At 40.3% G+C, this 27,853-nt stretch overlaps 1 protein-coding gene across 1 annotated transcript in view; it reads right to left on the minus strand.

Moving 5' to 3' along the window:
* SPAG17 (sperm associated antigen 17) overlaps positions 1-27,853 on the minus strand; it is a gene marked incomplete at both ends in the record, with an annotated part of 222,114 nt that overhangs the window by 116,072 nt on the left and 78,189 nt on the right. Inside the window, 10 exons of the mRNA XM_080691512.1 lie at positions 7,645-7,863; positions 7,958-8,185; positions 13,114-13,264; positions 13,874-13,987; positions 14,075-14,212; positions 19,386-19,498; positions 19,715-19,784; positions 20,907-21,068; positions 24,614-24,795; positions 26,743-26,937. Coding sequence (XP_080547638.1) covers positions 7,645-7,863; positions 7,958-8,185; positions 13,114-13,264; positions 13,874-13,987; positions 14,075-14,212; positions 19,386-19,498; positions 19,715-19,784; positions 20,907-21,068; positions 24,614-24,795; positions 26,743-26,937 — 1,572 coding nt within the window. The remainder of the gene's footprint in view (positions 1-7,644; positions 7,864-7,957; positions 8,186-13,113; positions 13,265-13,873; positions 13,988-14,074; positions 14,213-19,385; positions 19,499-19,714; positions 19,785-20,906; positions 21,069-24,613; positions 24,796-26,742; positions 26,938-27,853) is intronic.

The following is a 27,853-nucleotide window of genomic DNA, read 5'->3' on the forward strand; positions in this document are numbered from 1 at the left end:
GTAAATTCCGTAGTAGACATCATTCATTTTATGCTGGTGACCATCACAAAGCCTTCCCAAATTCCTATGGGTTTTATCTGACAGATGACAATTAGGTCAGGGGCAGGGGATGTGTGGACAGGAAAACTACCAGACCAATGCACCTCTTATTAGAAATTGATATGCGGAGCATGGTGGCACATACTTGTGAATCCCAGCATTCAGGAGGCTGAGACAGGAGGATCACTGTTCACAGGCAGCCTCAGCTACTTAGTGAGGCCCTCTGTAACTTAGTGAGACCCTGTTTCAAAATAAGAATAAAAAATCGGGCTGGGGGTGTAGTTCAGAGGTAGAATGTCCTTGGGTTCAATCGCCAGCACTACAAAAAGAAAAAAGAAAAGAAAAGAAAAGAAAAGAAGAGAAATTGATACCATTTTGCCATTTTGCAGGGCTTTTCTTCCACTCATCAATCTTTTAGTTAAAAATATACTTCTATTGATGCACTGCAGCCTCACATCATGGTGCAGTTCCGAGTGAGAGTGACATATGTGCACACAGCACTTGGTGAGCCTCCCCGGACTCCCTCCCTGTTCCCTTCTCTTCCCCATACAGGATATTAAAATTGGCATTGATAATTTCACATATGTCCATAACGTCAATAGAAGTGTTTCCGTCATTAATTTTCCTTCCCCCCTTCCCTCGGTTCCCTCCACCTCTCCACTGGGGCTTCTCCTTCATTACTTAAAGTCCCTCTGGCATCCCCATCACTCTCTGACCTCCGCATATGCATCACTTTCTGTGACTGGCTGATCTCACTTAACATAATGTTCTCCAGGTCCATCCATTTTCCTGCAAATGACATAATTTGTTCTTTACAGCTGAGTAGAATCCCTTTGTGTCTATAGCCCATTGTTTTGTAATCCATTCATCTGTTAATGGACACTTATGTTGGTTTTATGATTTAGCTATTGTGACTTGTGCTGCTATAAGCATGTATATGCATGTATCACTATAATATTCTGATTTTTTCCCTTTGGAAAGATACTCATGAGTGGGATAGTTGGATTGTATGACGGACCCATTCATTAATTTAAAAACCATTTAATGAGCACCTACAGATTTGCAGATGGAGTTTAAGATAAGTCAGATGATTGAATAGATGGACTTTGGGATGCCATACCATGGGCTGATATGACTCATGAACATTAGTGTTCCTTGTGGCCAAGTATACTTATATGATGATTGGGATTGTGATATCACTTTTGGTTATGAAGCAAACAGGCATCTGAGAAGTCTGGAAGGGAACAGATTTATGCATCACCAGAAGAAAAGAGTCCCATGACAAATAAGTTTAACAGATAAGCAGACGTTTTTACCGTGAATGTCTCAGAAGCTGTAATTTGCTCTTGTGATTGTGGATGTCTACTAAAGATATGGCTAAAACATACACTGTAGATTTTTCCAAATTTGACCAAAGAAATGGAGTATGTGTGGCAGAGTCGGTCTCATGGAAACACACTTGATACTGCTGAATGGCAGAGACAAGCTGACTTCTCGTTCCCCTTAGAACAAGCAAGAGCATGGTGTCCTACAAAGCTGTATATCTAAGTGCTGGGCTGTCTATCCACCTGCTTCCCATCCGCTCCTCCTGGCTCTTCCCACTTCCCACCTGCTGTTTTGCTCTGTCCTGAAGAATTTTCACTGTTTTCTCCCTGCCAGTCAGGCTTTGTTTTTAGATATTTACCGGTTTCAAAAACTCTTGCCACTCTCTCAAGAGCATTATGCTTCTTACTCCACTGTATTTTATTTTTGTGGGTGGCACTGGGGATTGAGCTCAAGGACATTCTACCTTCAAGCTATATACCCAGCTCTATTATATTTTTATTTTGAAACAGGGTCTTGCTAGGTTGATAAAAGTCTCACTATTTGCTGAGGCTGTCCACGAACCATGATCCTCTGGCCTCAGCCTCCCGAATGCTGGGGTTACAAGCGCGCGGCACCATACCCGACCACCCTACTTTATTTTTAACCATGGCACTCATCGGTGTCTAACACTATTTATTTGCTTATGGTCTGTCTCTCCACTTCAAATGTAAATTCCTAGAGAAAGAAAGCTATTTTTCTTTTTTTGTACTAGAGATTGAACCCAGGGGTATTCAGTCTTCAAATTATGTCTCCAGCCACCCCTACCTCCTTTTTAAATGTATCTTGAAACAGAATCTTGCTAAGCTGCAGAGGGTTTCACTAAATTGCTGAGAAAGGCTTCAAACCTGTGATCTTCTCATCTCAGCCTCCCAAGTCCTGAGATTACAGGTGTGGGGCACAACACACACCCAGAACTTTATTTCATTTTTCTCTTTTACATTTTTTATTGGCACATCGTAGTCATACGTCTTAATGGGGTACAAGATGGTAGGGGCATCCATGCATACATCACTCATTTAGCCCTTTCCCAATTTCCCCCACCCATTCTCTCTCTCTTCCCTCCTGCTCATGTTTGGAAATTCTCTAATGTACATGATGTTCATCATAAACATATCAAAGTCAATCAGTAAGCCAAATATTTTACTTTTCTCATTGCACCCTGAGCACCAAACCTGGGGAGAATTCAGTAATTTTTTTCTTTTGCTTGAATGAGAGAAACTATATCTCATATTAAAATTAGAAATAAATGGAGAGAGAGAGAGAGAGAGAGAGAGAGAGAGAGAGAGAGAGAGAGAGAGAGAGAGAGAGAACTCAGAAATATAGAAGAAAAACCAGGAACAAAGGTTTATTTGGCTGTATTCATAAAAGCTAACCTTTCATTCTGTGGCAAAGAGGTCCATATTTGGGCTTCTGGAAGGAACACTTGATTATGCCCACCAAGGATGGGACCATGTTTTTCTTTCTTTCAGGAACACAGCTACTTACATTTTTACTACTAGTGCCATCTTGCCTTTGGCTGGTGAAAGTGACATCAATAACGTTCCATTTTGATTTAGAGGAAAACTATAAAGCCAATTCAGTCCAGCATTTATATAAATATATCCATTTAAGAGAAAACTCAGGCCAACTATAACTCTAAATAGACCATGATGTCCCTTGTGTCCTTAAAGCAATTGATATGAAATCTGTGGAATAAAAATTATTCTATTCTGTGGTCTGCCAGATTTCTGAGAGATTTGATATTCCCTCTTGTGTCTAAGGGTCCAGCAGAAAAAGTCTCTGGTTTAGAAAGTATGTTCTAAAAAATTATGCATCTGTTATTTTGTCAAAGGAAAGAACACTCTAATACTAATCTGAACTCTTTATTTAATAGTGAAAATAATTTTTTTCCTTTCTGTCTGACTTCTGCCTTCAACCGCATAATCCTTTGACAGTGTGATTCAGTAGTTTTTGACACATCTGGAAATGGATGCTTTCTTATCCCTTTGAAAAACAGCTTTCCTAATCTGTTTTACTTTAGCGATAACAAGATCCCTCTGCAAAGCAGTTACTTTATTAAAAAAACACCCAACAAGCATAAAGGGCACATCTAAGCCTATAGCCTCACGGTTATCAACGCTCAGGTTTTTCATAAATATCCAATAGGCCCTGTCAAGTTCAAAAACAGTCTCAGATGAAAATTCAGTGTTTGTTAAGAGAAGCACAAATATTCAGCCCTTCATGTTCAGAAACAGGCGTATAAATGCATTTGATGCTCAAGTGGTTGTGTAGGAAATACATGAATGATTTCTGCTTTGTTTAAGGAGAAATAAAGTGGCTGCTTTTGAAGTACAATTCAGACTTAGGAGAAAAAAAAAACCATAAGATTGACAACAACAAGAACAAATCCTCACACAGAGAACAGCTGCAGCGAAACACCAAGGCCCAGTGGCCCTGCTCCTTGCAGAGGGCTCTGGGGCTCCAGGTCCAGGTCAACCTTCACCACAGAGTGGCGCTTAGGCTCTGAGGGTCTGCCCTCAAACTGCTTGGTCTCTAGAATCCACTACCCACTGTGGCATTTTAGCCCCGAGGATTTAGGAAGTTACAGTGGTCATCTGTTTTCCAGCAGCACACAGAACACCAATTTATGTCCTTTGACCACCAGATGGCAAAAGTTGCTTGAGGAAAACTCTACACCAGCTGCTCCGAAGGGGAACAAGACAGAACAACACAGAAATAACGTGAGGCCTTACGTCTCCCCTGGCTGCTGCTGATTCCTATGAACTCAAAGTGGCTTCTTGGTTGTATGTTTGTATTTCCCGGGGTGTACTAATGCCATGACAGCTCCTGTGAGCTTGTTTTGGCTTTCAAAAAACATTTTTTAGTTTTTGAGATCTAGGTTAACAGATGAGGCAAACATACTGATGACAGAGAAATAAGAAATCTGCTGGGAAAAAAGGGACAGAAGGCAACAAAATCAGATGGAGAACCACTATGGAGGAAATATTATGAATGGTTCATAACTATTAGTTAATAATTAAGTGATTAGATGCATCACAAAGAGTGTCTGGGTACGAGGGAGCACTAGTTCAAGGTTAGGCAGCCCTCCTGCCCTGACTGCCCACGTGGACAAGTTGCACAAGTTTTTACTTGTCTGTAGAACTGAGACAACAGTATCTTACCATCTTATCATAAACCAGCATAGTGTTTGTAATATAGCAGGGCGACTATTAAATCAGTTCAATTAGCTTCTTCCCTTTTCTATCAGCCTCAGACATCTACAGATAGGCCCCTGCTTTTCTAATTCTATTCCACTGATTACTTCCTCCTCCACCCTCATCTAGATGAAGGAAAATGGTAAGATGAGCGTTAACCAAAACTGATGTAATGCCTATTCTCTTGTGGATACTCACCACTTATTTTCAAATGATTTTTAAGATTAGAATAAACAACACAGAGAGAAAATTGCATAAGACAATGTTTGGTCTAATGAAAGAAAAGCCCCAAGCCAGGCGTGGTGGTGTACGCTTGTAATCCCAGTACTTGGGAGGCTGAGATAGGAGGATCCAGGCTCGCAGCCATCTTCAGCTACTTAGTGAGGCTCTCCACAACGTAATGAGACCTTTTTATTTTTTAAATAAAGAATAAAAAAATTGGGCTGGGGGGTGTAGCTTGGAGGTAGAATACCCCTGGGTTTGACCCCCAGAACTACAAAAAAAAAAAAAGAAAGAAAAGCCCCAGCACCTCAGGCATCTGATGTGTCTCCTTTAGTAAGCATAACCTCCAATTTTAATTTTTTGTGGATTGTTTGGGTTTTCTACATAGACGATATTTACAAATATGATCGTTTGATTTTTTTTCCTCTTCAAATCTGACACTTTTATCTCCTTTTCTTGCCTGAGTGGGATATGATCTCCGACACAGCACGGAGCGTGGGTATTTATGGTGACATCCTTCTGACCACAAAGGAAAAATCTCCACCTTTTCATCTTGATGCGTCACACTTATCATCATAAGTTTTAAGGGATTGAATCAATGTCCTCGTGTTGCTAGCTTGCTTATTCCCCCACTTTACAAACTGTAAATTTAAGTACTTCTGTCTCTATTCAATTAATTATATGATTTTTCTCACTAATGTGTTAATTAATAAACTATATTGATTTTACAGCATACATATTTTTCCTTCTATTCCTGTTAGAAATACAACCTGTTAGTGAGATATTATTGCTTACTATATTTTGGGCCAGTTTTCTTACATTTTACTTAGACGTTTTGCATCTCTATTCATGAGTGAGCTTGTCTTATACTTTGTATGTTGCACTATCCTTGAGAACTTTATTATGACCTTTAAATTTGCTTCATCTAATTTCAAAGACAGGAGATCTTATTGTTCTATTTTCTAAAATAATTTTAAGACTAGAATTATTTCTTTTCCGAGTGATCTAGTAATTTGCCCGTTTCAAATTTCGTAAAATAAAGTTGTATTTATCCTCTTTTTTAGTTTTGGTGATATGATTATTTGTGTCTTCTTTTTTGTGATTAGCCTTGCATAAAAGATTCATAAATTATATTAATCCTTTCAGCTAATTAAACTTTGTTTTTGTTCTTATTGTATCTATATCTTCCATTTCATTAATTTGCTCTTATTTTTATTCATTTCTTTCTTCAATCTTATTTGTTTTTATTTTGTTCATCTTTATATAACTTGAGATTGATGTTATGTAGTCATTATTTGGGCTTCTATTTATATTTGTTAAAAGCTACCAACTTCTCTTGGAGTTATTTTGCTTTAGATATGCTCTAAATTATTTGATGCTCAGTATTTTCATTATTATTAGTTTGAAATATTTTCTAATTCCACTGTAACTTTTTCTTTGACTTAGGTATTACATATATGTACTTTTCTTAGTTTTAAGACATTCAGTGATTTTTTTCATTATCTTTTTATAATTGATGCCTACCATAATTTCACTGTGATAGGAGAACATATCCTATAGAGTTCTCATTTGTAGAGATTGACTTTATGATTCTGTATACAGTTAATTTTTAAAAAGTAAATATATTTGTGACCTCCAAGAAGCTATGGCATTACCTAGGCTTTAGGCATATAAATAATTGCAATGAATTGCAAGAGATGATAACTAAGGCCATAAAGGAAGTGCAGAGAGGCATTTCCACATGGACATACCTAACGAGGCTCCACAGAGAGGCCACTGAAGCCTAATCATAATAAAAAAGAGGACTCTGGGTGAAGCGTGTTGTGGGTGGAAAGGCTCAGGGATTGAAAAGCCCAGGAACTTGGAGGAAGTAGCACAGAACAAGTGAGGAAAAGGGAAATGTTGGAAAGAGGGTTTGGGAAGCAGTTATTTGGTACTACTGGAGAAGCATGTAAGACAGACCAGGGGGTTAGTTCTATCAGACAGTAGCAACTACTGAAGGTCGTAAGCAGGGAAATAAAAGGAGTAAATGTTAGGTAGGTTGACAGCTGAGCATATGGTAGCTCAGGATACATTTAGCCAGATATCCTTTTATACTTCTATACCTCCTAATATACACAATTCGTAATGCTGTATTCTAAGCCAAGTATTGTGGCACATGCCTGTAATCACAGTACTTGGAAGACTGAGACAGGAGGATTGTAGGTTCGAGACCAATCTCAGCAAGTTAGTGAGACCTTCAAAATTTAGTGAGACCCTGTTTCAAAATTAAAAAATAAAAAAGGTCTGGGGATACACATCAGAAACATAATGCCCCTGGGTTCAACCCCCAATACTAAATTGACGATAATGGTAAGAATAAATAATAATAATAATAATAATAATAATAATGATATACTTTATAATTAGAGTAATGAATGACCTGAGCCTGCAAGGGAGAGAAGAAGGGAAAAGATATTCATTGAACATTGATTTTTGTACCAAAATCTGTACTAAGCTTTTTATTACGTTATCACAGGTAATTTTTTCATACAGTAATGATGACTGAAATGCTAATGATGAAAGTTTCCATTACATTCTTTGCACCAAATTTACTAAAATATTAGTAATCTAATAGACATTAGGATGTTTCAAAAACAGAGATTGAAGATGATAACTTACTGAATGTCAGCAAAAGCTTAATTAACCAAATAACTTAGATACTAGTTTTCTAACGGATATAAACAGGCATTTAAAGTTAAATGGCACATTTTGAATCCTATTATTTTCTTCCTTCTTTGTGTATACCTTTTACAATAGAGTCTTCACAAGAATTTTTACTTACCCAAAGGCTCTGCTTGGGACTGAGTCCTCATGCTGGTTTCCTGCTCTGACCGCTCTTGATTATCCATGTCTGAGGATTTCACAGCGCTGGAGTTGGAAGGCTTCGCTATGCTAGCATCAGGCTGAGAAGGAGATGAAGAATCTCTGTGCGTCTCATTACTGTTCACAGATGTGGCCCAGTTCTGATCCATAAATAGTATTTTGTCTTTGCTGTTAGTACCTAGCCAGTGTAAAGAGCACAGTTAGATAGAACACTAGGCAAGTGGACAGTCACAGAATCTGAGAATCCGTCTCATCCCTTCCATGAAGTATACCTGTCTTCTGTGTGGCCTGCTGGGTGCTTATCTTCAAGACGTATTGCTGCCTTATCTGTTTAGCAAATCTGGCAGGGTTGTCCCATGGTATGTGGGACTTCTCGGCACTGGTGCCACACATCATCCCAGAAGGCTCTAGATGCCCAGCTTCGTCCACCTCAGAGAGCTTCAGGCTCTCAAAAGTAAACACTTTGAAGGCTCGTTCTACTTCATTCCAGCTCAAGGATTCTGTAAGAAAGCAGGATCAGTGCTTCTAGAGATGCCCTTTTGAGTGTGTGATATGGGGGCAAAAGAGAAGCAGTTCAGGGATCTATCCACTAGCATGACAAGGGAGTTGTGCCAAGATGGTTGTTGACCTGACTTTAAAGTGGGCCCCACAAGTCTGCAACCACTGTCAAAGGTACCTAAATACAAGCAAACTACAGTCAAGTGGCAACTGACCAAGGGAATGCTCCCAAACCGCTTTGCAGTTTAGTCAACACGAGGTGTCCATAAGCGTGGACTTTTCAGGGACTTAACCATACTGATAAAAGCATTTACAACTTAGTTTTGAAGAAAGTATTTTTTGATGCTATTTTAATTTAAGACAGGGAAATGATTCACCTGTGTCGAAACTGGACTATTATATTCAGTAGGTTTCTCTGTTCATTCCAATTTATTTTATATGATGGCAATTAAAATACTAACTGAAACAGGAGTAAAGGAGAGTTTTCCTCTCACCTACGTCAACTGCCACTTTCCAGGATTGCACTTCATACTTGATCAGCTTTCATTTGGCTTTAGTCAATGATATATTCTTTATGGCCTGCGTTTGGTCCATTTACTCACTGGTTACTGTACGAGTGAGCATTGGGGTTAGTCAGGTGCCTAAATTTCAAAGACGAGCAAGATTGCATTCTGACACTTGAAAATCTCAAGACAGAGGGTTGGGAAGTAGGGACTAACCCATGAACATAGAAGTCAATGAGGAGAAATAAAAACAATTGTGCCAGAACAGTGACTCAGGGGTTGCCTTCATTTTCTCCCCAACAGAGATGAAGAAAGCAGCACAGGTTTTTTTTTTTTTTTTTGACAAAACAGGGGGTTCAAGAGACAAGGAAGAGGCAAAAGCCTCTCTGAATTGTTAGGGTTTGGATTTGGAATGCCTGGAACCTCCTATGGTATACAAGGTAGCCATGTCGGAAGTGGGGCTCAGTTCCTGGGAAAGGGCCCCTGGGGGCACAGCTCTCTCCTCTCCTCTTCTCTTCTCTTCTCTTCTCTTCTCTTCTCTTCTCTTCTCTTCTCTTCTCTTCTCTTCTCTTCTCTTCTTCCTCTTTCCCTCTCTCTCCCTCTCTCTCCTCTCCCTGCTGCCATGCGCTGACACAAGCTCCCTGCTTCTCTTCCCATCATTATGCCCCAAGAACCTGCAGTCTCGGTTCTTGCTTGGAAGCTAGTCTAACATGGACTGAACAAAATCTCCAGAACCAGGGGCAAATAAAGCTTTCTTCCTCTCAGTTGTGGTTGTCAGGTATTTTAGATTGTGGTAGTTAGAATACTGACTGAAGCAGGAGTAAAGGAGAGTTTTCCCAGACATTCATTATTTTTGCAAATATTGTTGGAGCCCCTTCTAGATGTCAGTAACTATAATGAAAGCTGGGATCAAAGCAGCAATCTCCCTGCTGTCATAGAATAACATCCATACATATGTGTAAAGTAGATCAGAGATGACAAGAAAATAAACCAATTTAGGGGGTAAAAAGTGATAATGGAGAAGAAGAGCTTCTATTTTATATGAGATATTTAGAGAAAAATCCTTGGAACAATTAAGCAAAATTCTGAAAGAAATGGAGGACCAAGCCCTATGGAAGTCTGGGAGAACAGTGATTAGAACAGGAGAAATAGGAGGTGCAAAGATCCTGAGGCAGAAGTGTAACCGACACGTTCAAGGAGGTACCCTGAGCTCAGCATAGGTGGAGCACAGTAGAACAAAGCAAGTGTAGTGGACAGGGTGGATTTTAGTCTAAGTGAAATGATGGATTGCTGCTACAGGATTTTATGCTAAGAAGGTATATAATAATATTTTAGAAGGGCTGTTATAGTTGTATAGATAAAAATGTGAAAATTTGCTGGGCATAGTGGTATTCCCAGTACGTGGGAGGCTGAGACAAAAAGATCACAGGTTTGAGGTCAGCTTCAGTAACTATTGAGACTCTCAGCAACTTTGTCAGACCCTGTCTTAAAAGAAACAAAATAGGGCTGGGAGTGTGGCTCAGAGGCAGAATACCCCTGGGATCGATACCCGGTACCAATAAACAAACAAAGAAACAAACAAATAAATAAATAAATACAATACAAAGGTGAACACCTATGAACCTATGAATCAGGTGGCAAGCTGTTGAAACAGTCCATACGAGAGGTGATGGATACTGACCTATGTGCTCATGAAGTTTGTGTTGGATTGATTGCAGGGTGTGGATAAGAAAGGGGATCACTCCAAAATTCCAGTAGGAAATAGTTGCCATTTAGTGAAATAGGGGTATTATGGAGGAAAAGATTTGGGGGTCAAGATTTTTATTTTTGGAGTGTGTGGTGATGAGAACTGAACCCACGGCCTTGTGCATGCTAGATAGGTGCTGTACCACTGAGCTACAGCTGCAGCCCAAGAGTTTTATTATGAACCTGTGAAGTATGAGGTGCTGAAAGAAAAAAGGGGAAAGAAGGACAGGCAGGAGGCCCAAGGGTCTGAGGTAGGGCAGGTAAGCAGCAGACCTGTGAGGTTTCAGCAGTGGCCGCAGAAAGGAGAATCCTGAGCTGAAGGTAGAACTGAACTGCAGAGAAAGAGGATCATATCACAGGGCAGAGAAATGAGGTGTGGCAGGGTACAAGCAAAGGACAGCTGTTCCCAGAAACATCAGGCAGGGAGTGGTTTTGTAAACAACAGACATGGCATACCCTGGCCCACGAGGCTGTGCCCTGCATGTAGTGTGATGGTATGCTAGTGTTCCAAAAGTCTTGACTTCTTATATTACTAAGACCTACTAAAAAACTGAAAATGGAATAAGCAAAACATCTGGTAACTTGGTTGAGATTAGAAATGAGATGGGAAGGAAGAATATGCACATGCTTTTAATTTTTTCTAAAATCAAATGTTTTCCTACCTAAGAAAGATGTCCCTGTAATATAATATGCCTTCTTGTAAGCAGAGATGGAGCTGCATATTATCACAAATGAGAAATAGAATTTGCTTTGGGAACTGATTGCCTATCACAAAATCCCAATGAACTCTGAGATGAGAAGTGATTCTAGATATTCTTAATGACGCCTCTCCCCACTGTCCTCAGAGAGCAATGACATGGCCCTTTCTCAACCGGCACTCTCTGCAGCAAGCTCACAAGGGGCGCTGTTCATCTCAGAATCCCCAGGGCTAGGGCTGATTTGTGCCATGAGAAGAAGCTCATAAGCGCACATGATCGATCCCCTCACATCTCTGCTATGGTTTCCATCCTGTCTTCTGCTCAGTCCTGCAGTGGAGGGTGTTCTGCTGGGGTCAACTGGCCAGAATTTAGTTTTGACTCTGCCACTGCTGTTACAATCCTGGAACAAATGATTTAACCTGCCTGGATCTCAGTTTTGTTTGAAAATAGAGGTAGACTAGATTTGCTCTGAGGTCTTTCAGTTAGAACATGTGATGGTTCTAGGATTTCTTTTTCTTCATGGAAACTCAATTTCTGGATATGAATATTGCTCTCAGATTCCATCTGAGGATGGGATTAGATAAGAGCTTTCTCCTAAATCACGCTTTCTTTTTATGCATAGCAATCCAAGAAAGTGTGCCCATTAGCTTCAATATGGTGAATATTCCTGCCAAATTCAGATGCTCTACACCTCTTTCTCTCTTCTCTAATTATAAAATATAGAACTATGGAGGGAAACAAAGGGAAGAGATAGAAGAAAAATTCCTCAATATAACATTTCTTCACAAAGAAGAAAGCTACTAAAGAATCGTGGTTGTTGTTGTTGTTATTATTATTATTATTATTATTATTATTTTTGCAGTACTGGGGATGAAACCCAGGGACATTCTACCTCTAAACTACACCCCCAGGCCTGTTTTTTATTCTTTATTTTGAAACAGGGTCTCACTGAGTTGCAAAGGGCCTCATTAAGTAGCTGAGGCTGTTCTCGAACCACGATCCTCCTGTCTCAGCCTCCCAAATGCTGGGATTACAAGCATGCGCCACCATGCCCTGCTAGTCGCGGTTATTTTGGTAAAAACACTTTGTAAAGAGGTAGAAGGACAGAGTGTCACTTTATAAATACTCTAAAATGGATTTGGAAAGTAAATAAATACGGGGAGAAATGGACAAGAAATTCAGATAAATCAAACTACTGAGAAGAAAAATCTGCTGTCAAAAGAGCCTCTCCTATCCTCTGGGTTTTCCTTCTCTGATCCAAGGCACCATTTAACCTTTCAATTAGTGAGAAAGTAGCCAGTTTCTGATTCGAATATCAAATCTCTAATATGTGACCAGCTACAGCCACACGATAGTATGAATATCTATTATCAGTCAAATGGGAGCAAAACCAATTTCCCACTTAAGAGGTAGGAATCTGATTGAAGCTGTGTTTCTTCCTCTTTGTTCTTTGTTTACTTAAAAATTTAAAAAATATATGAACCATTACTCCTCTTAAGTGGGATGAAGTTCCCTTGTCACCTCCAATGATGTCTGGGAGGATTATACTGGGAGGAAGAAACGAAGGGGGTTGTTCAGTGTAAACAAAACCCAGAGCACTTAATCACAGCATGTTCTGTATCACAGCTGTCATCACAGCTGATTCTTTGCACCAGGTAAGGAAGTCATAGTCCAAATACCCACCTTCGCCTCTGAAAGGTCTTTCAGCCATCATATTTCAATTGCAAATAACAGTGCAATTGAAAGAGACTCCTGTGACCATTAATTAAGATGAATTTTTGAGACAGGAGGATTGCAGGTTCCAGGATAGCCTTGGTAATGCAGCAAGACTCTCAGCAACCTAGCAGGACCCTGTTTCAAAACAAAAAAGGAAAAAAGTAAAAGGGCTGGGAGTGTAGCTTGGAGGTAGAATGACCCTAGGTTCAGCCTCTAGTACCACAATAAGTAAACAAACAAACAAACAAACAAAAGCAGCATACTCACCACTGGTACAGAAGTGCATGAGCTCGTGAATGGTGGCTAGACGTTTAGTGCTGTTCCACGGTGGGGGCAGAGGGAACTGAAGGAATTCCCACAGTGGCAGCTTGGACTGCATCTCCTCCTCAATTTGAACTGGGTCAAAACTCTTTTGGTCCTGACCAAAGGAAAAAAGAAAAAAAGAGCAACATGACAGGAGACATTAAAGTAAGCTGTCAAGTGCCTTATGCATATGGAGAAGGCTAAACTTGATACCTTCACTCTCCTTGTTGGGGAACAAGGGAAATCAGTGGTAATTGAGGAAGACAAACCTGGTATTTTGCTGAAGGTCAAAAAAGCTAGTTCTCACTTTGCCAGAAGTTCCCGGTGCACCCAAATGACTGATCTTTCATTCACAGTGACAGACTGCCAAAGCCTCATCTATATTCCTCTCTCCCTTCTGAGAGCCTTTTCTGGCCTCCACTAGTTTCTTTTATACCAGCAGATATTTAAGGCAAATAACTCTAAGGTTGTAATGTAAACTAGTGGTTGTCACAAGCAATTCAAAGATTAATTGGACCATTACACGTTTTCTCTGATGACATGACATGATTTCACTGATACCCATCTCTATTTTCTGAGATGCCGCATAGGAAAGGGGCACGCATTTCATGTGTAATATTTTACTAGCTTGGTAGAGTTATCTCACTGAGATGAGATTCCTTCGATGGATGTGTTACAAATGCTCTTCCTCACATCGTTGATCCTTGGGTGCCCTGACTGTTACCTTTAGTGCGTACTTCTTGTGGGCGTGAGCATCATGGTAGTTGAGGAGGAGAGGGCCTGTGGGCACCGCTTTGTATTCCCTTTCTTCTTCGGGCAAGAATATGTCATGGAGATTCTATTTAAATTAAAAATGTGGATTTAAAGAGAGAACATATTCCTTCGCAAAGTATGAAAATTCTTTGGTTATCTCATGCCAACTGACCTTTTTCTCCCTCTCTGAGAGGCACAGAGAGGGAAGGATAGACACGATGTGAGCTGCGATCCTGTTGTCCAACCCATCTGCCCTGGGACACGGTTCCACCAGACTGGGGGGCACAAGATCCTCTTCAGTTGCCACAACCTATTGAGAAAAACAGCCAGTTTCTTATTGTTCCTCATGTATTTCCATTGTTCTTAATAACAAGATGTTCCTACCACTAAAGTACCAGTGATCATAGGGAATGCCAGAGAAGTATCAGTGAACACCCCAATAAAAGAAAAAAATGTTCAGTCATAATCCATGCAGTAAAGTAGGAATCATTAAACTAGATAACACAAATTCAAATGGTAAGCAATCACCTTCACTATGGAAAACATCAAAATAATAACTTAAAATAAATATTCTTTCTCTTAGAGTACTGAAGACAGTGTTCATAGATATCTGCCTTCCACATGCCAGATGCTATTTAGGGCAACCTCACACATGCCCTCATTTAGGCGTCATAGCAATCTTGGGTAGACATTATTTCCCATTTTATGGAAAAGAAAAATAGGGTGAGTGGAGTTAGATGCCTGGTGCAGGTCTTGAGGCTGTTGAGTAGAGGAACTGGGGTCTAGGCCAAGTCCTCATTCTTTCTTCAAGAACAGAAAAGTGTAAGAAAATGAGACCAGCAATGATAATTGTCTCCTTTCTGTGGGGAAAGAGAGGTCTGAAAAGTTTAAATGCCTTGTTCACTTTTACATGGTCAACAAGTGAGAGACATTGAAATATAATCAAGGTGGGTGCCCGATTTATAGCTCTTCCTTTTTACTTTAAGTCTTATAATCACCCTCATGATCTTATGTCTTGTGACAAGGCTTCTAGACCTGCACTAATGGCACTTTGGATGGGTAGTCGTTGGCCACGGGCATCATCTGGGGCACTGTAGGATGTTCTGAGGTGACCTTGGCCTCTACACATTAGAAGAAAATAGCCCCCCTCCAGTTGTGACAAACAATCTCCAGACATTTCTGAGTGTTCCCTGAGAGGCCAAGTAACTACCTGTTGACCTTTTTTATTCTACTCTAGGATAACAAAATACTCTTAATTTTCTTTCACAAATTATAGAACCCGACTATCAAAAACGTCACTGTTTCCACTTTCTATCTTCACATCTCATGGGCCCACACTCATCACAACTAGCATCTTTAGGAAATGTTAAACTCTAATGTCCTGTCCTGTAAACGGCCATCTCAGTGCTCCTATGCTTTAATTGTCCATCCCTTTACTATGAAGTCTTTATTCATTCTACACACATATATTGGATGCCTTTCCTAAGCCAGCCACCAAGCTCTTCAACTGTCCTAACGTAGTAGATGGCCAGTAAATGTTTGCCTTGAGTTGAATAAATCAAGAGTGACTAAGACAAACACAATTATACTACAAACTCTACATGGGTTTTGAGCTTTGACAAATATATTGACATAATAAATTATGACAAAATAAATGAATTGTTGTGTCTGGTCTCACAAAAATCTTATGGAATTAAAAAAGGCAAATATTAGTGAGATTGGTTAGAATGAAAGGCAGTCAATAAAAAGAAAACATTTGCCAGGCGTGGTGGCGCACGCTTGTAATCCCCGCACTTGGGAGGCGGAGACAGGAGGATCGCGCAGGTTCGAAGCCAGCTGTGCTGGCTTAAGAGACCCTGTTTCTAAATAAATTTTTTAAAAGTATAAAAACAGGTCTGGGAGTATAGCCTAGAGGTAGAAGGGTCTCCAGGAACCCCAGTACCACCAAAACATAAAAAATAAAATTAAAAAATTTTCTCAGGTTACTGAGATGATAGATTCTGAAAAGAACTTTAAAATAAACACTTATGAACAAAGAACAAGAATTTACTACATTTATGAATAAAGAAAAGAATAGGCAATTTTGAAGAGCATTTACAAATTAGAAATATTATTGCTAAAACAAAATTTCAATAATAGACTAGACTCCACTAAATAAAGAATTGGTAGGAAATTAAGCTATAATTTCCAAATGGACAAAATTATAGAACATTTAAAGAGAAGGAGGAAAACCCCAAAGTTCCAACACCCATCCAATCACAACGAGGGTCAATTTGATAAATATACATGGAGTGTCTCCTATAGATTAGCTATGGATATTGTGTGTTAGCCATTCAGCAGCGAATAAGAGCTTAATTAAGTTCCTGCTTCCATGGAGCTTATGTTCTGCCAAGAGGAAAAAGGCAAGAAATAATGCCAATAAATACATTTCAAAACAAACTTTTGATAAGGAAATGCAACAAAGAGGTCATAGGGAGTGCTTTGCGCCTATTGTGAAGCTTTTTTAAATCAGGTGCCACACTGTGACTGCCATGGGAGGTTGGATCATAAGATGAGTCCACCAGGCAGATCTAGGGAAAGCAAGATTACTAGAGAGAGAAGGGGAAGTTCAAGTTAAAGGTAGAATTAAGTAATGGGCATGAACAAGAAAACAGAGGCCTTTTGTTACGGATTGAAAGTGAAACGTCCCTTGGACCTCAGACCCTGGAGGCAGCAGAGCTGGGTCCCTGGGTGTGTGGCCTTGGGGACTGCATGTCCCTCCCCTTCCCCTAGCTCTCCCTGCTTCCTGCCATCACGCCCTGAGCACCTACAGCCCTGGCTCCTGCTTGACAGCTGGCATATAGACTATATAGAGACGCTGAAATTCCCAGACCTGTAAACAAATACACCTTTCTTCCTTTTAGTTCTGTGTGTTTTGGGTATAAGAAGATCACAGCAGCAAATAATGCTGAAACACTTCTGTAAATGACAAGTGTGTGTGTGTCTGTGTGTGTGTGTGTGTGTGTGTGTGTGTGTGTGTGTGTGTGTGTGTGTGAAAGAGGAGAGATAGAGACAGACAGAGAGAGGGAGACTGAGCCAGCAGATCAACGGGCATGTCTGATATTTTTGACTTTCAACATCCAGGATTGTGAGTGCAGTAAATTTCTTTATAAAGTCATCCAACCTCCAATATTTTTGTTATAGAAACAGAAAATAGACTCTTACATATAGACATAGCCTTGCACTGTCAGTTTTAAAGAGAAAGTCTTAATGACTGCAAAAACAGGAAATAAAAGATTTTAGACCTGCATCAGATTTCTTATCAGCAATATTAGAAGGAAAAAGAAAACGGAGCAGCCGGGCGTGGTGGCGCACGCTTGTAATCCCCGCGCTTGGGAGGCGGAGACAGGAGGATCGCGCAGGTTCGAAGCCGGCCGCGCTGGCGTAAGAGACCCTGTTCAAAAATATAAAATAGGTCTGGGAGCGTAGCCCGGAGGTAGAAGGGCTTCCAGGAACCCCAGTACCACCAAAAAAAAAAAAAAGAAAACGGAGCAAAATAACCAAAGTCCTTTTCCACACAGGTGGACTAGGTTCAAAAGTCATTTGTACCACCCAGGAGCATTCTACCTCTGAGCTCCACCCCCACCCCCACCTCTATTTTTCATTATTTATTTTATTTTATTTTATTTTTTGTGGTACTGGGGTTCCTGGAAGCCCTTCTACCTCCGGGCTACACTCCCAGACCTATTTTTATATTTTTATTTGGAAACAGGGTCTCTTAAGCCAGTGAGGCTGGCTTTGAACCTGAGCGATCCTCCTGTCTCCGCCTCCCAAACGCGGGGATTATAAGCGTGCACCACCACGCCCGGCTTCTTCTTTATTTTGAAACAAAGTCTCACTAGGTTGCAGAGGACCTAACTAAGTAGTAGAGGCAGGCCTCAAACCTGGGATAGTTCTGTCTCAGCCTCCCAAGCACCAGGATTAAAAGCATGTGCTATCATGCCCGCTAGAAAGGATATTTAAAACTGCATTTAAGTGAATAATATAAAGAGCTTTGTATCATATTGAAAACCCAAATAAAGTGGACACATTTATATAAAAAACTCATGATTAAAATTAGTTTTAAGAAGCTTGGAATGGTGGCACATGTTCGTAATCTCAGTACTTGGGAGGCTGAGACAGAAAGATTGCAGGTTTGAAGCCAGTCTCAACTACTTAGTGAGGCCCTTTGCAAATTTGTGAGACCCTGTTTCAAAATAAAGAATACAAATAGGGTTGGTGGTATATCTCAGAGAAGGTAGAATGTCTGTGGGTTCAATCTCTAGTAACACACACACACACACACACACACACGCAGACACACAAAAACACACAGTAGTCTTATGAGCAGAAAAATCGAATTAAATCTGTAAGTACAAATTACACTTTACAGATAGTTGAAGGTCATTCACCACTCCACCAAAACATCCCTGTCCTATTCTGTTTCCATTAAAATACTACTAGATAGTTTTAAGAATATGCTCTATCAGAACTTCAAGAAATGTTAAATGCTCATAGGAAAAACAAGAATGGAAGCTGATGATAATAGCAAACTTTAATCTGTTTTTTTTTGGTGGTACTGGGGATGGAACCCTTCTACCTCCAGGCTACACATCAAGACCTATTTTATATTTTTATTTGGAAACAGGGTCTCTTAAGCCAGCATGGCTGGCTTCGAACCTGCGCGATCCTCCTGTCTCCGCCTCCCAAGCGCGGGGATTACAAGCGTGCGCCACCACGCCCGGCCAAACTTTAATTTTATCTGAACTATTCTAATTTTCTTTTGCTGGTGCATTGTAATTGTACATGATAGTGAGACTCATAATGCCACATCCATATATGCATGCGCCATTATTCGGTCTGTTTTCTTCTTCTTGCCTCCCTTTCCCCTGCCTCCTCCCTCCCCTGGTCCCCTTTCACTACTTTACTAATCTTTTTCCTAGTTTTCATGAGGTCCCTTTTCTTACTTCTCCCTAGCTTCCAAATGTAAAAAGAAAAATGTGGCCCTTGATTATCTGAGTCTGGCTAACCTCATTTAGTATGCCATTATCCAGTTCTATCCATTTTCCTTCAAATGACATATTTTTTATTCTTCTTTATAGCTGAGTAAAATTCTATGATGTGTATATAGCACATTTTTTTACCCAGTCATCTGTCGATGGACATCTAGGTTGGTTCCAAAACTTAGCTATTGTTAATTGTGCTGCTATAAACATGAGTATAAACGTATCACCATGGGAATTCCTATTTAATTCTTTTAAATGCCTATTTAATTCTTCTAATTCTCAGAAGATACTGAGGAGTGGTATAACTAGATTTTATGGCGGGTCCATGAAATCTTCTAATCTTTATAAATGAGAATGTTTTCAGGTATTACGATTTTAAAGTAGTGTTAAAAATGGAAGCAGAGACGGAGTGGCTTACAGTTGCCATCTGGGAAAAGCCTTGGTGGCGGTGACACCCACCTGCTCCAGCATGCAGTGCAGTATAAGGGGGACAGAAACGAATTCCTCCGGAATCGGATTCAGCAGGTCATTGTAAAATCGCATGTCTACTTCCGTGGTGGTGATGAAGGCCACTATAATACAGAAAGCATTATTGCCCAATTAAGATGTATTTTCCATTTTCTTCCATCAAGATTTCATGCATGAATTTAAACCCTGACCACACATTAATAAATGTAGAAACTGCAGGTGGAGAAGGAGGTGAAAGCGATGCCAAGGACAGCCATTATTCCTTAAAGTGCCAGCTCCGGATACTGGCCCCCTTCCCCCGGGCAACATTTTGCACATGCCTGGTGGTGGAGCCTGTGGCTCTTCACTTTGTGCTTTCTTCTTTCCAGGAGTTGGAGGAACATGTAAGGCCTAAAAAAATAATAATTAAAAAGAAACAACTGACATGTCCAGCTGAGAAGCGCTTTCATCCAATCTGATATGAGTCTGAACAGGATTCTGAGACGGTATAATCATGTTCACAACACAAAATCACTTGCTAACTTCAGGTTTTTGTGTGGAAGGAGAGAAGGGACTGGGTGTGGACACCATTCAGTTTTTCCTAACACAGCCATGGAGCAACTGTGGGCGATGGGAGATGGTGCACCCATCCTTTGATGGCACAAACATTCCTTTTTTTTCTGGATGACTAAGGGTCAGACCTCTCTCCCCCTTACAATTTTTCAATGGTTCTCCATGGCCTTTAGGATAAAACCCAATCAAACTCATTAACTTGGCACCAGAGGGCATTCCTGGTCCGCCATCCATGCCTCCCCCTGTCTCACTTGGCACACGAGTCTGGGAGCACCGAACTCCATCATGCTCCTGGCTTGTGTCTTAACACTTTGTTCCTTCAACCTCCACATCTTTGTTCCTTTCTTGAGAGTAACAACGTGCCCCTTTCCTCCATCAGTTTTTCCCTGGGGCAATTCGTACTTAGCCTTCAGCGCATCACTAATCCTGGTGTATTTTCCTGACTCTTCTCTACACTCTATACCTCCTCAAAGCAGGCAAGGCACCATTTAGCACTGCTGCTATTGCAGCCTGAGCTGACCACCCTCCTGGCATTTAGCATGCTATGTTGAAACTGCCGTCTACCTGACCACGCTCCTCTTTAAAAAAAAAGTTACCCTTGGCTTTTCCAGCACCTTGCACCATACGAGCACAGAATAGGCACTGCATAAATGCTGTGGTTACTTTACCAATATCCCCTGTGGCTGTTATTCAAGACACCATGTGCTGACGTGTGGCTTCCACCCCTACCTTTGCAGATGTCGTTTGCAGAGTAGGTTCATAAAGTCCCCACCACACAGCCCTTTAAGGCTCTGCTTGGGGCTCTTTTCCAGGTTCCCACTCTCACATATTACATCCTAGAAGGCTGTGCTACCTCCATAGAAGTATTTATGTATTTTTCTTCATGTACTTTATAAACATGAAAACCAAGTTGTTCAGTTAATCATCCAGTTTTCTAGAGACATGTGAGCCTGTGCCTACCTCAGAGATCGATAAGGATTCTAAGATATATTTGTCACTAAACACTTGTGGGACATTAATAAGCTGCATGCTTTCCAAATAGTGCTGGTGCTGCCTCTTCCAATCCAGGGTGTCGTACATCAAGCAGGCAATATTTTCAAAAATATCGGTGCCCAATTCCAGCTACAGGTGAGAGAATTAATGGTAATGGTTGTTAGTTCCATACTTTCAGAAACAGATACATGGTTTCTGTCTACCTTACCAGCTAAGCTTCTCAACTATTTTATTATTTATTTACTTATTTATTTATTTAGTGGCACTAGGGTTTGAACCCAGGGATATTCTACTTCCAAGTGACACCCCAGCCATTTTTAAAATTTTTATTTTGAAACAAGGTCTCACTAGGTTGATGAGAGCCTCACTACTTGCTGAAGCTGTAATCAAACCTGCAATCCTCCTGTCTCAGCCTCCCAAGAATTGGGATTACAAGCATGCACCACCATGGCTGGCTTCTTAACTTTTTAAAGGAAAGCCAATCTCTGAATCCCTGAGCCTCGGGATTTCAGCTATCGTGACCAGGTCTCCATCCATCAACCATTCTCATCCACCACAAGGCAGACTGTCCCACCTCAGAGGCCTTATGTCTGCCCTAGTAGTGGAAGAAGCTAAGTAATGCTTCATCTAAATAAAAATAACTTAGCCATAGTTTCTGCAGTGTGATCTATATGTTTGGTATCTCAGTTCCTGAAACAGGTTAAGTAATCTTGGTTTCTTAGTCAAAGACAAGCATTTCAGGACTTCTTGCCTGGCTCTGCAAGGAGCAGAATGGAATAACTCTGTGTCATCCATCCACGTATGCCACCGGCACATGCAATCAATAGTTCTTTCTTTCCTTCATTTTTTCCTTCCACCTGTGCTACTTTTAGGGGAAACCACTAAGAAACCCCAATGGGCCATTGCTCCCCTACTACCCACATTTTATGACCTGGCAAGCAAGTTATAGATCAGATGATACCTTTATAATTGGAGCTTTCATTTCCAGCAGTGGGAAAGCACTATGATTGTTGTGTCTGTCAATTTTGGAAGCAAAGACGGATTAAATAGGCTCAACCAGTGTCTGAGTTGAAGAGGTAAGGTGGAATGGGAGAGCTGCTTGTGGGGCCAATGAATCATAACCTGGCAGAAGTCCAGCAAAGTGCACCGGCTCTGCCTATCACACCACACCTGTCCATCTGGCTTCACTTGGTATTCCTTGCCTAAATTCCGGCAGAAAAATGCATTTTTGTTTATATTTCTAGGAAATGCAGTAAAGCTTCTGCCCAATGATCCCTCAGCTTAACCTAGCTAATTCGTTTTAAGATCGAGCAGCAAATGATATACCAAAGGCTGGCAAATTATTTCAGCAACCAGGGTTTAACTTGAAGCATTGCAGATGTCTTGTGTGAGCAGTTAGCACATCTCAGTGGGCATTTATTTGATGTAAAGCTTTCATTACCTTACTTCAGCAGAAATACAGCATGCTTGTTTGCAGCCAAGGTTGTGAAAGCTTTCCTCCTTCCAGAGGGGAAGGATGCTTTGGCCGGCTTCTAATCTGGTGATGAGGCCATTATCCACATAAAGAGAGGAGAGTGCACCGCCACGCGGTTGCTCTGCTTCCACTTGAAGTAGCTTTATCCATTTTTATGTTTATTATGTGACTCTAATCTTAAAATGAACATTCATCTTTAGTACTAAATCCAGTGGCCTTTTCTTTGGGGATTCAGCTTTATCACTGAGCCATTTTTGAGGCCCTCATCCTCGGTGGTGGGTCCTACGCCATACCTTGCAGAGGCGCCCCTTGGCTCTAGGGTCCGTGTTACTGCGGTTGGACTCACACCCAAATACTGACATGGCTACGAGGCTCAGTGCTGACTCGCAAATTGACTGGCAGGAGATCGCTGCCAGCTGGGCACAGCCCAACCAGCTCTCTAGAGAGCGGAATACTTCCACTGGTGCAAGCTGTCCTCATGGCCCAACTGGACAATGGACAGTAATCTACTTCCGAAGCAGGAATGTTCTGCCATAATTAGTATTTCAACTAAGGTTGGTCATATTTTTAACACAAGAAAATTTATTTATTTACTTTTTTGTACTACTGGGATGGAACCCAGGGGCATTCTACCAGGAGCTACACTCTCAGCCCTATTTTTTAATTCTTTAGTTAGAAACAGGGTCTCACTGAGTTGCTAAGAGCCTCAGTAAGTAGCCAAAGTTGGCTTCAAACCTATGAAATCCTCCTGTCTCAGCCTCCCAAGTACTGGGATTATAAGCATGCACCACCATGCCTGGCTGATAATTTTTATTTTTGTACTGGGGATTGAACCTAAGGGCATTCTACCTCTAAGCTAGTTTCCCTGTTTATTTTGAAACAGGGTCTTGTTAAGCTGTACTTTTTTGTTTTGAAACAGGTTCAGGCTAAGTCGCCGAGACTCTAAGTTTCTGAGACTGGCACTAGGACATATGGCACCTCTATCACTGCTTCTCTGTTTCATGGTTTTGGTCTTGTCTGTCTGCAAGCTTCTTGATAGCCAAGGACAGTGAATTCTCTGAGGAAATCCCTGCCAGTTGTTGGGCCAGGTTCAAATCATCCTCTTAGGATGTAGCTTATTGGCCAAATGTACTAAAAATAAGATTTCTTTTGGTACTGGAGATGGAACCCAGGGACATTCTAACTCTGAGTTACACATCCAGACCTATTTTACTTTTTATTTGGAAACAGAGTCTCACTAAGTTGCTGATAGCCTCACTAAGTTGCTGAAGAAGCTGTCTTTGAACTTTTAATCCTCCTGTCTCAGCCTGCCAAGCACTAAGGATACAAGTGTGCACAACCACACCCAGCTTAAAAATAATATTTTGACAATAAAAGCAAGACCTTATGAAAACAATACTTAGCCGGGCATGGTGGCACATGCTTGTAATCCCAGCATTTGGGAGGCTGAGACTGGAGGATCGCAGTTTGCGAACAGCCTCACCTACTTAGTGAGGCCCTTTGTAACTCAGTGAGACCCTGTTTCAAACTAAAATATAAAAAAAATACGACTGGGGTGGGTGTCGCTTGAAGGTAGAATGCCCCCTGGGTTCCAGTCCCAGTACTGCAAAAAATGCATTTACATATACATGTGTAATAATATGTATGCATGCATGTAATAAAATTAAACTCAATAAAATTTACTATTTTACAAGTAATGTATGTTAATGTTCTAATTATTGCTTTGAACACTGTTAAGGTATGAAACAAAGCTATGTGTCACTAGACAAAGGAATGACTACTATTTATCTTCCTATGTTATATCCTCTCTCTCTCTCTCTCTCTCTCTCTCTCTCTCTCTCTCTCTCTCATACTGGTGAGTGAAATCCATCCCCCTTTTAATTTTTTTTTTAAACGGAATCTCACTAAGTTACTGTGCACTGGCCTGGAAGCTACAAACCCATCTCAACCTCCCAAGTACTGAGATTACAGATGTATACACCCCTCCCATCTTACTCTTTATTATTAATTCATACTCTAAAGGCTGCAGAACCAGACTGTCACCATCACTGGGCATGCAGTGTTATCACTGACTCAAAGACAAAAAAGCCTAGCACGAAATGTTGTAGTGATTGCTCAGTACATATCATGCAAGGAATGAACAGCATATTGGACTCATGTCACCTAAAAGCCGCACACTCTCACTCACACCTGTACTTACCAGCATCTCGTTGTCTGACCAGTCAGAGGGAAAGTCAGCTGCTTTGACCATGTACTCAAGCCGGGCAACGTCAAAGAGGTTTGTTTCGGGTTTCTCATTATTCAGGATTGGTTCCAAGTACTTCCAGAAAACTTCAAGTTCTTTTATGGCAGTCTCTTTCTTCAGTTTTTCAGCTTCTATCTCTAATAATAGCAACATATTTAACTACAAAATGAGAGAATTCAATCTCTTTCCACTTTAACTGGATATAGTGATGCATATTCATTGCAAAATGTCTGTATAATACCAGAAAATGTAAGTAAATTTAATTTTTAGAAGTTTTAGAAACCACACAATTATGAAATAAGATTTTACTTCTGAAGTTGATATTAAATATGAGCTCATCTTATACCTTTATTTTATAGTTGAGGACCAGAAAAATGCTAAGATCTTGGCAGTTAAATCTGCTCAAGATTTCCATCACCCCTAGGATGCATAGGACCAATTTTTTTCCCAAATCATTTTTTGACCACATTTGTATTTGCTGCATAATTGATTAAAATATAGTTAATTATCTTCTTCTTACATTGCTAAAACCAGACTTGGTGGATGACTTATTCTTCTGTTAATTTGTGGTCACATTAAAATAGCTACGGTCTTCTCTGGGAATTTGCACTCCGACTAGAAAATAATGACATGTTTCCATATAGTTACACTTAAAAGTTTGCTTGAAATATTTGTTTAGTACATCTACAAGTAAATAGCTTCTATCATTAAGATCTCATTATTTTATTATAAAGCCTATTTTTATAGTAATTTACTTTTGTCCATTACATATTTCCTACTTGAAAAAAAAACTATGCAACATTTTCTCACCAGTTTCAATAATACATTTTTTAATGATATTCTCAATGGTCAGGAGTAGCTTGGGTTAGAATCTCCACTCTTTTACTTGACAGCTGCCTCTGGTCTGAGAGTCCTTTTTGGCAAGATGGAAATAATAAAGATATTTCCTAGGGTTTTTGCAAAAACTACATGAATCAGTGTCCTTAGGGCCCTCAGTGCCGAGCCTGGTCCTGATACATGTGCCCAGTTAATGGCAGCTATTACTATTGTCAAGGGTAGTGATTTCTAACTGGAAAGCAATTTCATAAAATGTGGTGTTACAGAAATTGGAGTGCGGCAGCGTAAGTTACAAAGCACAGTGGCAGCATTATTTTTTTAATTAGTGCATTGTAGCCATACATCTCAGTAGCAAACCTTATTAATAAACAACATAAAAGCAACACATATGGCAGGAAGAGCTGGGATTTCTGGAAACAAAGGCTTACACTGAATCCCCATTGAGCCACTTAAAGTGCATAGTAGATTTTGTTTCTTTCTTGCAGAGGTATATCTAGCACAATTCCCTGAGACAAAGACCCAAGGCTCAAGATACCTGCATGGCAATGTGTTTGGGACTTCATCTTACATCTTTGTAGGCAAAGGCCAGTAAAATAAAGCACCACCTATGACTTATCACAATATTTCAGTAGCAGAGTGGGGCAAGAATCCAGGGCTAGCTAGATTCATTTGGTGGCTTGTGGTTTTTCTAAGAACTGATTATCAACAGTGATCTAACTAGCCCATGCATTGGGTAAAAGTAACAGATCAAAAGTTTCTGAGAAGCCGGGCGTGGTAGCTTGTAATCCCCGCATTTGGGAGGCTGAGACCGGAGGATCGTGGTTCGTGGACAGCCTCAGCTACTTAGTGAGGCTCTCCGCAACTCAGTGAGACCCTGTTTCAAAATAAATAATAAAAAATTGGGCAGGGGTTATAGCTCGGAGGTCAAATGCCTTTGGGTTCCATCCCCAGACCCACAAAAAAAAAAAAAAAAAGTCTCTGAGAAATGTGCTTGGATAACCAAGTCTTCTGACTTGCAGTTTGTTTTCTGTGGCTACACAGGGATATAAACACAGAGTATGATTTTAATTTGCAAAATTTATGACTCTTGGCTGATACAAGCAGAATACATGGCAAATCAAAGTCTTGAAAGGATTTAATAGTGTATGTAGTATGTGACTCTGTTTTGGACAGCAGATTGTATTTGGATTTTAAGGACAAGCAGTTAATATTGAAAGACTTGGTAAGTTGTGAGGCCGACTGCATACCTTCTGGCTGAAGAGAAACTTCCTGCTGCTGGCTAACTGCTGCCAGGTGTGTCTGCAGAGGTGTGTAATTCTCTGAAGATATTTTAATCACGCTGGCTATGGGAATTCCAAGCTCGGTCATAATGGCTAATAGCTGAGGATTGTTGAAGCCGACAACAATAATGTAATGCTGGGCACCATCGTCTGGCTCATCATCTGTTCAAAATACCATAAAGAAGAGCAGCCATCATTGTGAGAGAGAACAGGTTGCACTCAGCCAGTTCTGTGGCCATATACATTATGTATGCATTTATAATCCCTCTGGCTTGCCAAAAAATGGTCCAGTTGGCTGAAATGCAGTAGTGTTGACTGTTTTTCATTATTGCCCTTCCAGAGGACTGTGGCCATTTTACAAAATATTAAATCACTTTCGCAAATGAGACAAAGGAGTAACAGGAGGACAAGCATGCATGGGGCCTGTGGTCATGGAAAATGTGTGCTTGGGTTTTGTCAGAGTTTAGCCTGTTAACTTTTTTTTTTTGGTTCTAATCTCTTTTGAGCAACATCTGGCTTTACTCCTGAATTACAAGTAGCTGCAGCTTTGTGGTATTTTATAGGTAGAGGTGTTTACAGGAGAGGGAAATATTGAATATGGCCATGATCTCTACCAAAGTCGATGGATATAATGCACTTATGTCAATGGATGTGAATACTGAGTACCGATGATGCAGCAATTATGTATTTATTACATTAAAATTTAAAAAATGCATATTGTGAATTTTCCTAAAATTTCTTTCTCCTATTTTACCCTGGTTATACTATTTTATTAATATTAAATAATTAGCATATCTTAGAATGTGATAATCTGGGAGATGAGGACCAATGCTAAACTTCAATATTTACAGTGCATGGTACATAAAAATATTACATTTTATAATAGCCAATTGTAGTACATTTGCAAATTGTAGAACAAGTCCACAACCTCTCATATTTTAGGTAATTATTTTTATGCTGTTACTGATCTAATCAGTGTTGATGCCACTTATGGAATCTGCATAATTGCTTTTAAATCTAATGTATTTAGAAATTTATAAATCAAATAATAAGGAATATGAAAGCTCACTACTATCTC

Source organism: Muscardinus avellanarius, assembly GCF_963383645.1.
Source record: "Muscardinus avellanarius genome assembly, chromosome: 3".
NCBI lineage: Eukaryota > Metazoa > Chordata > Mammalia > Rodentia > Gliridae > Muscardinus > Muscardinus avellanarius.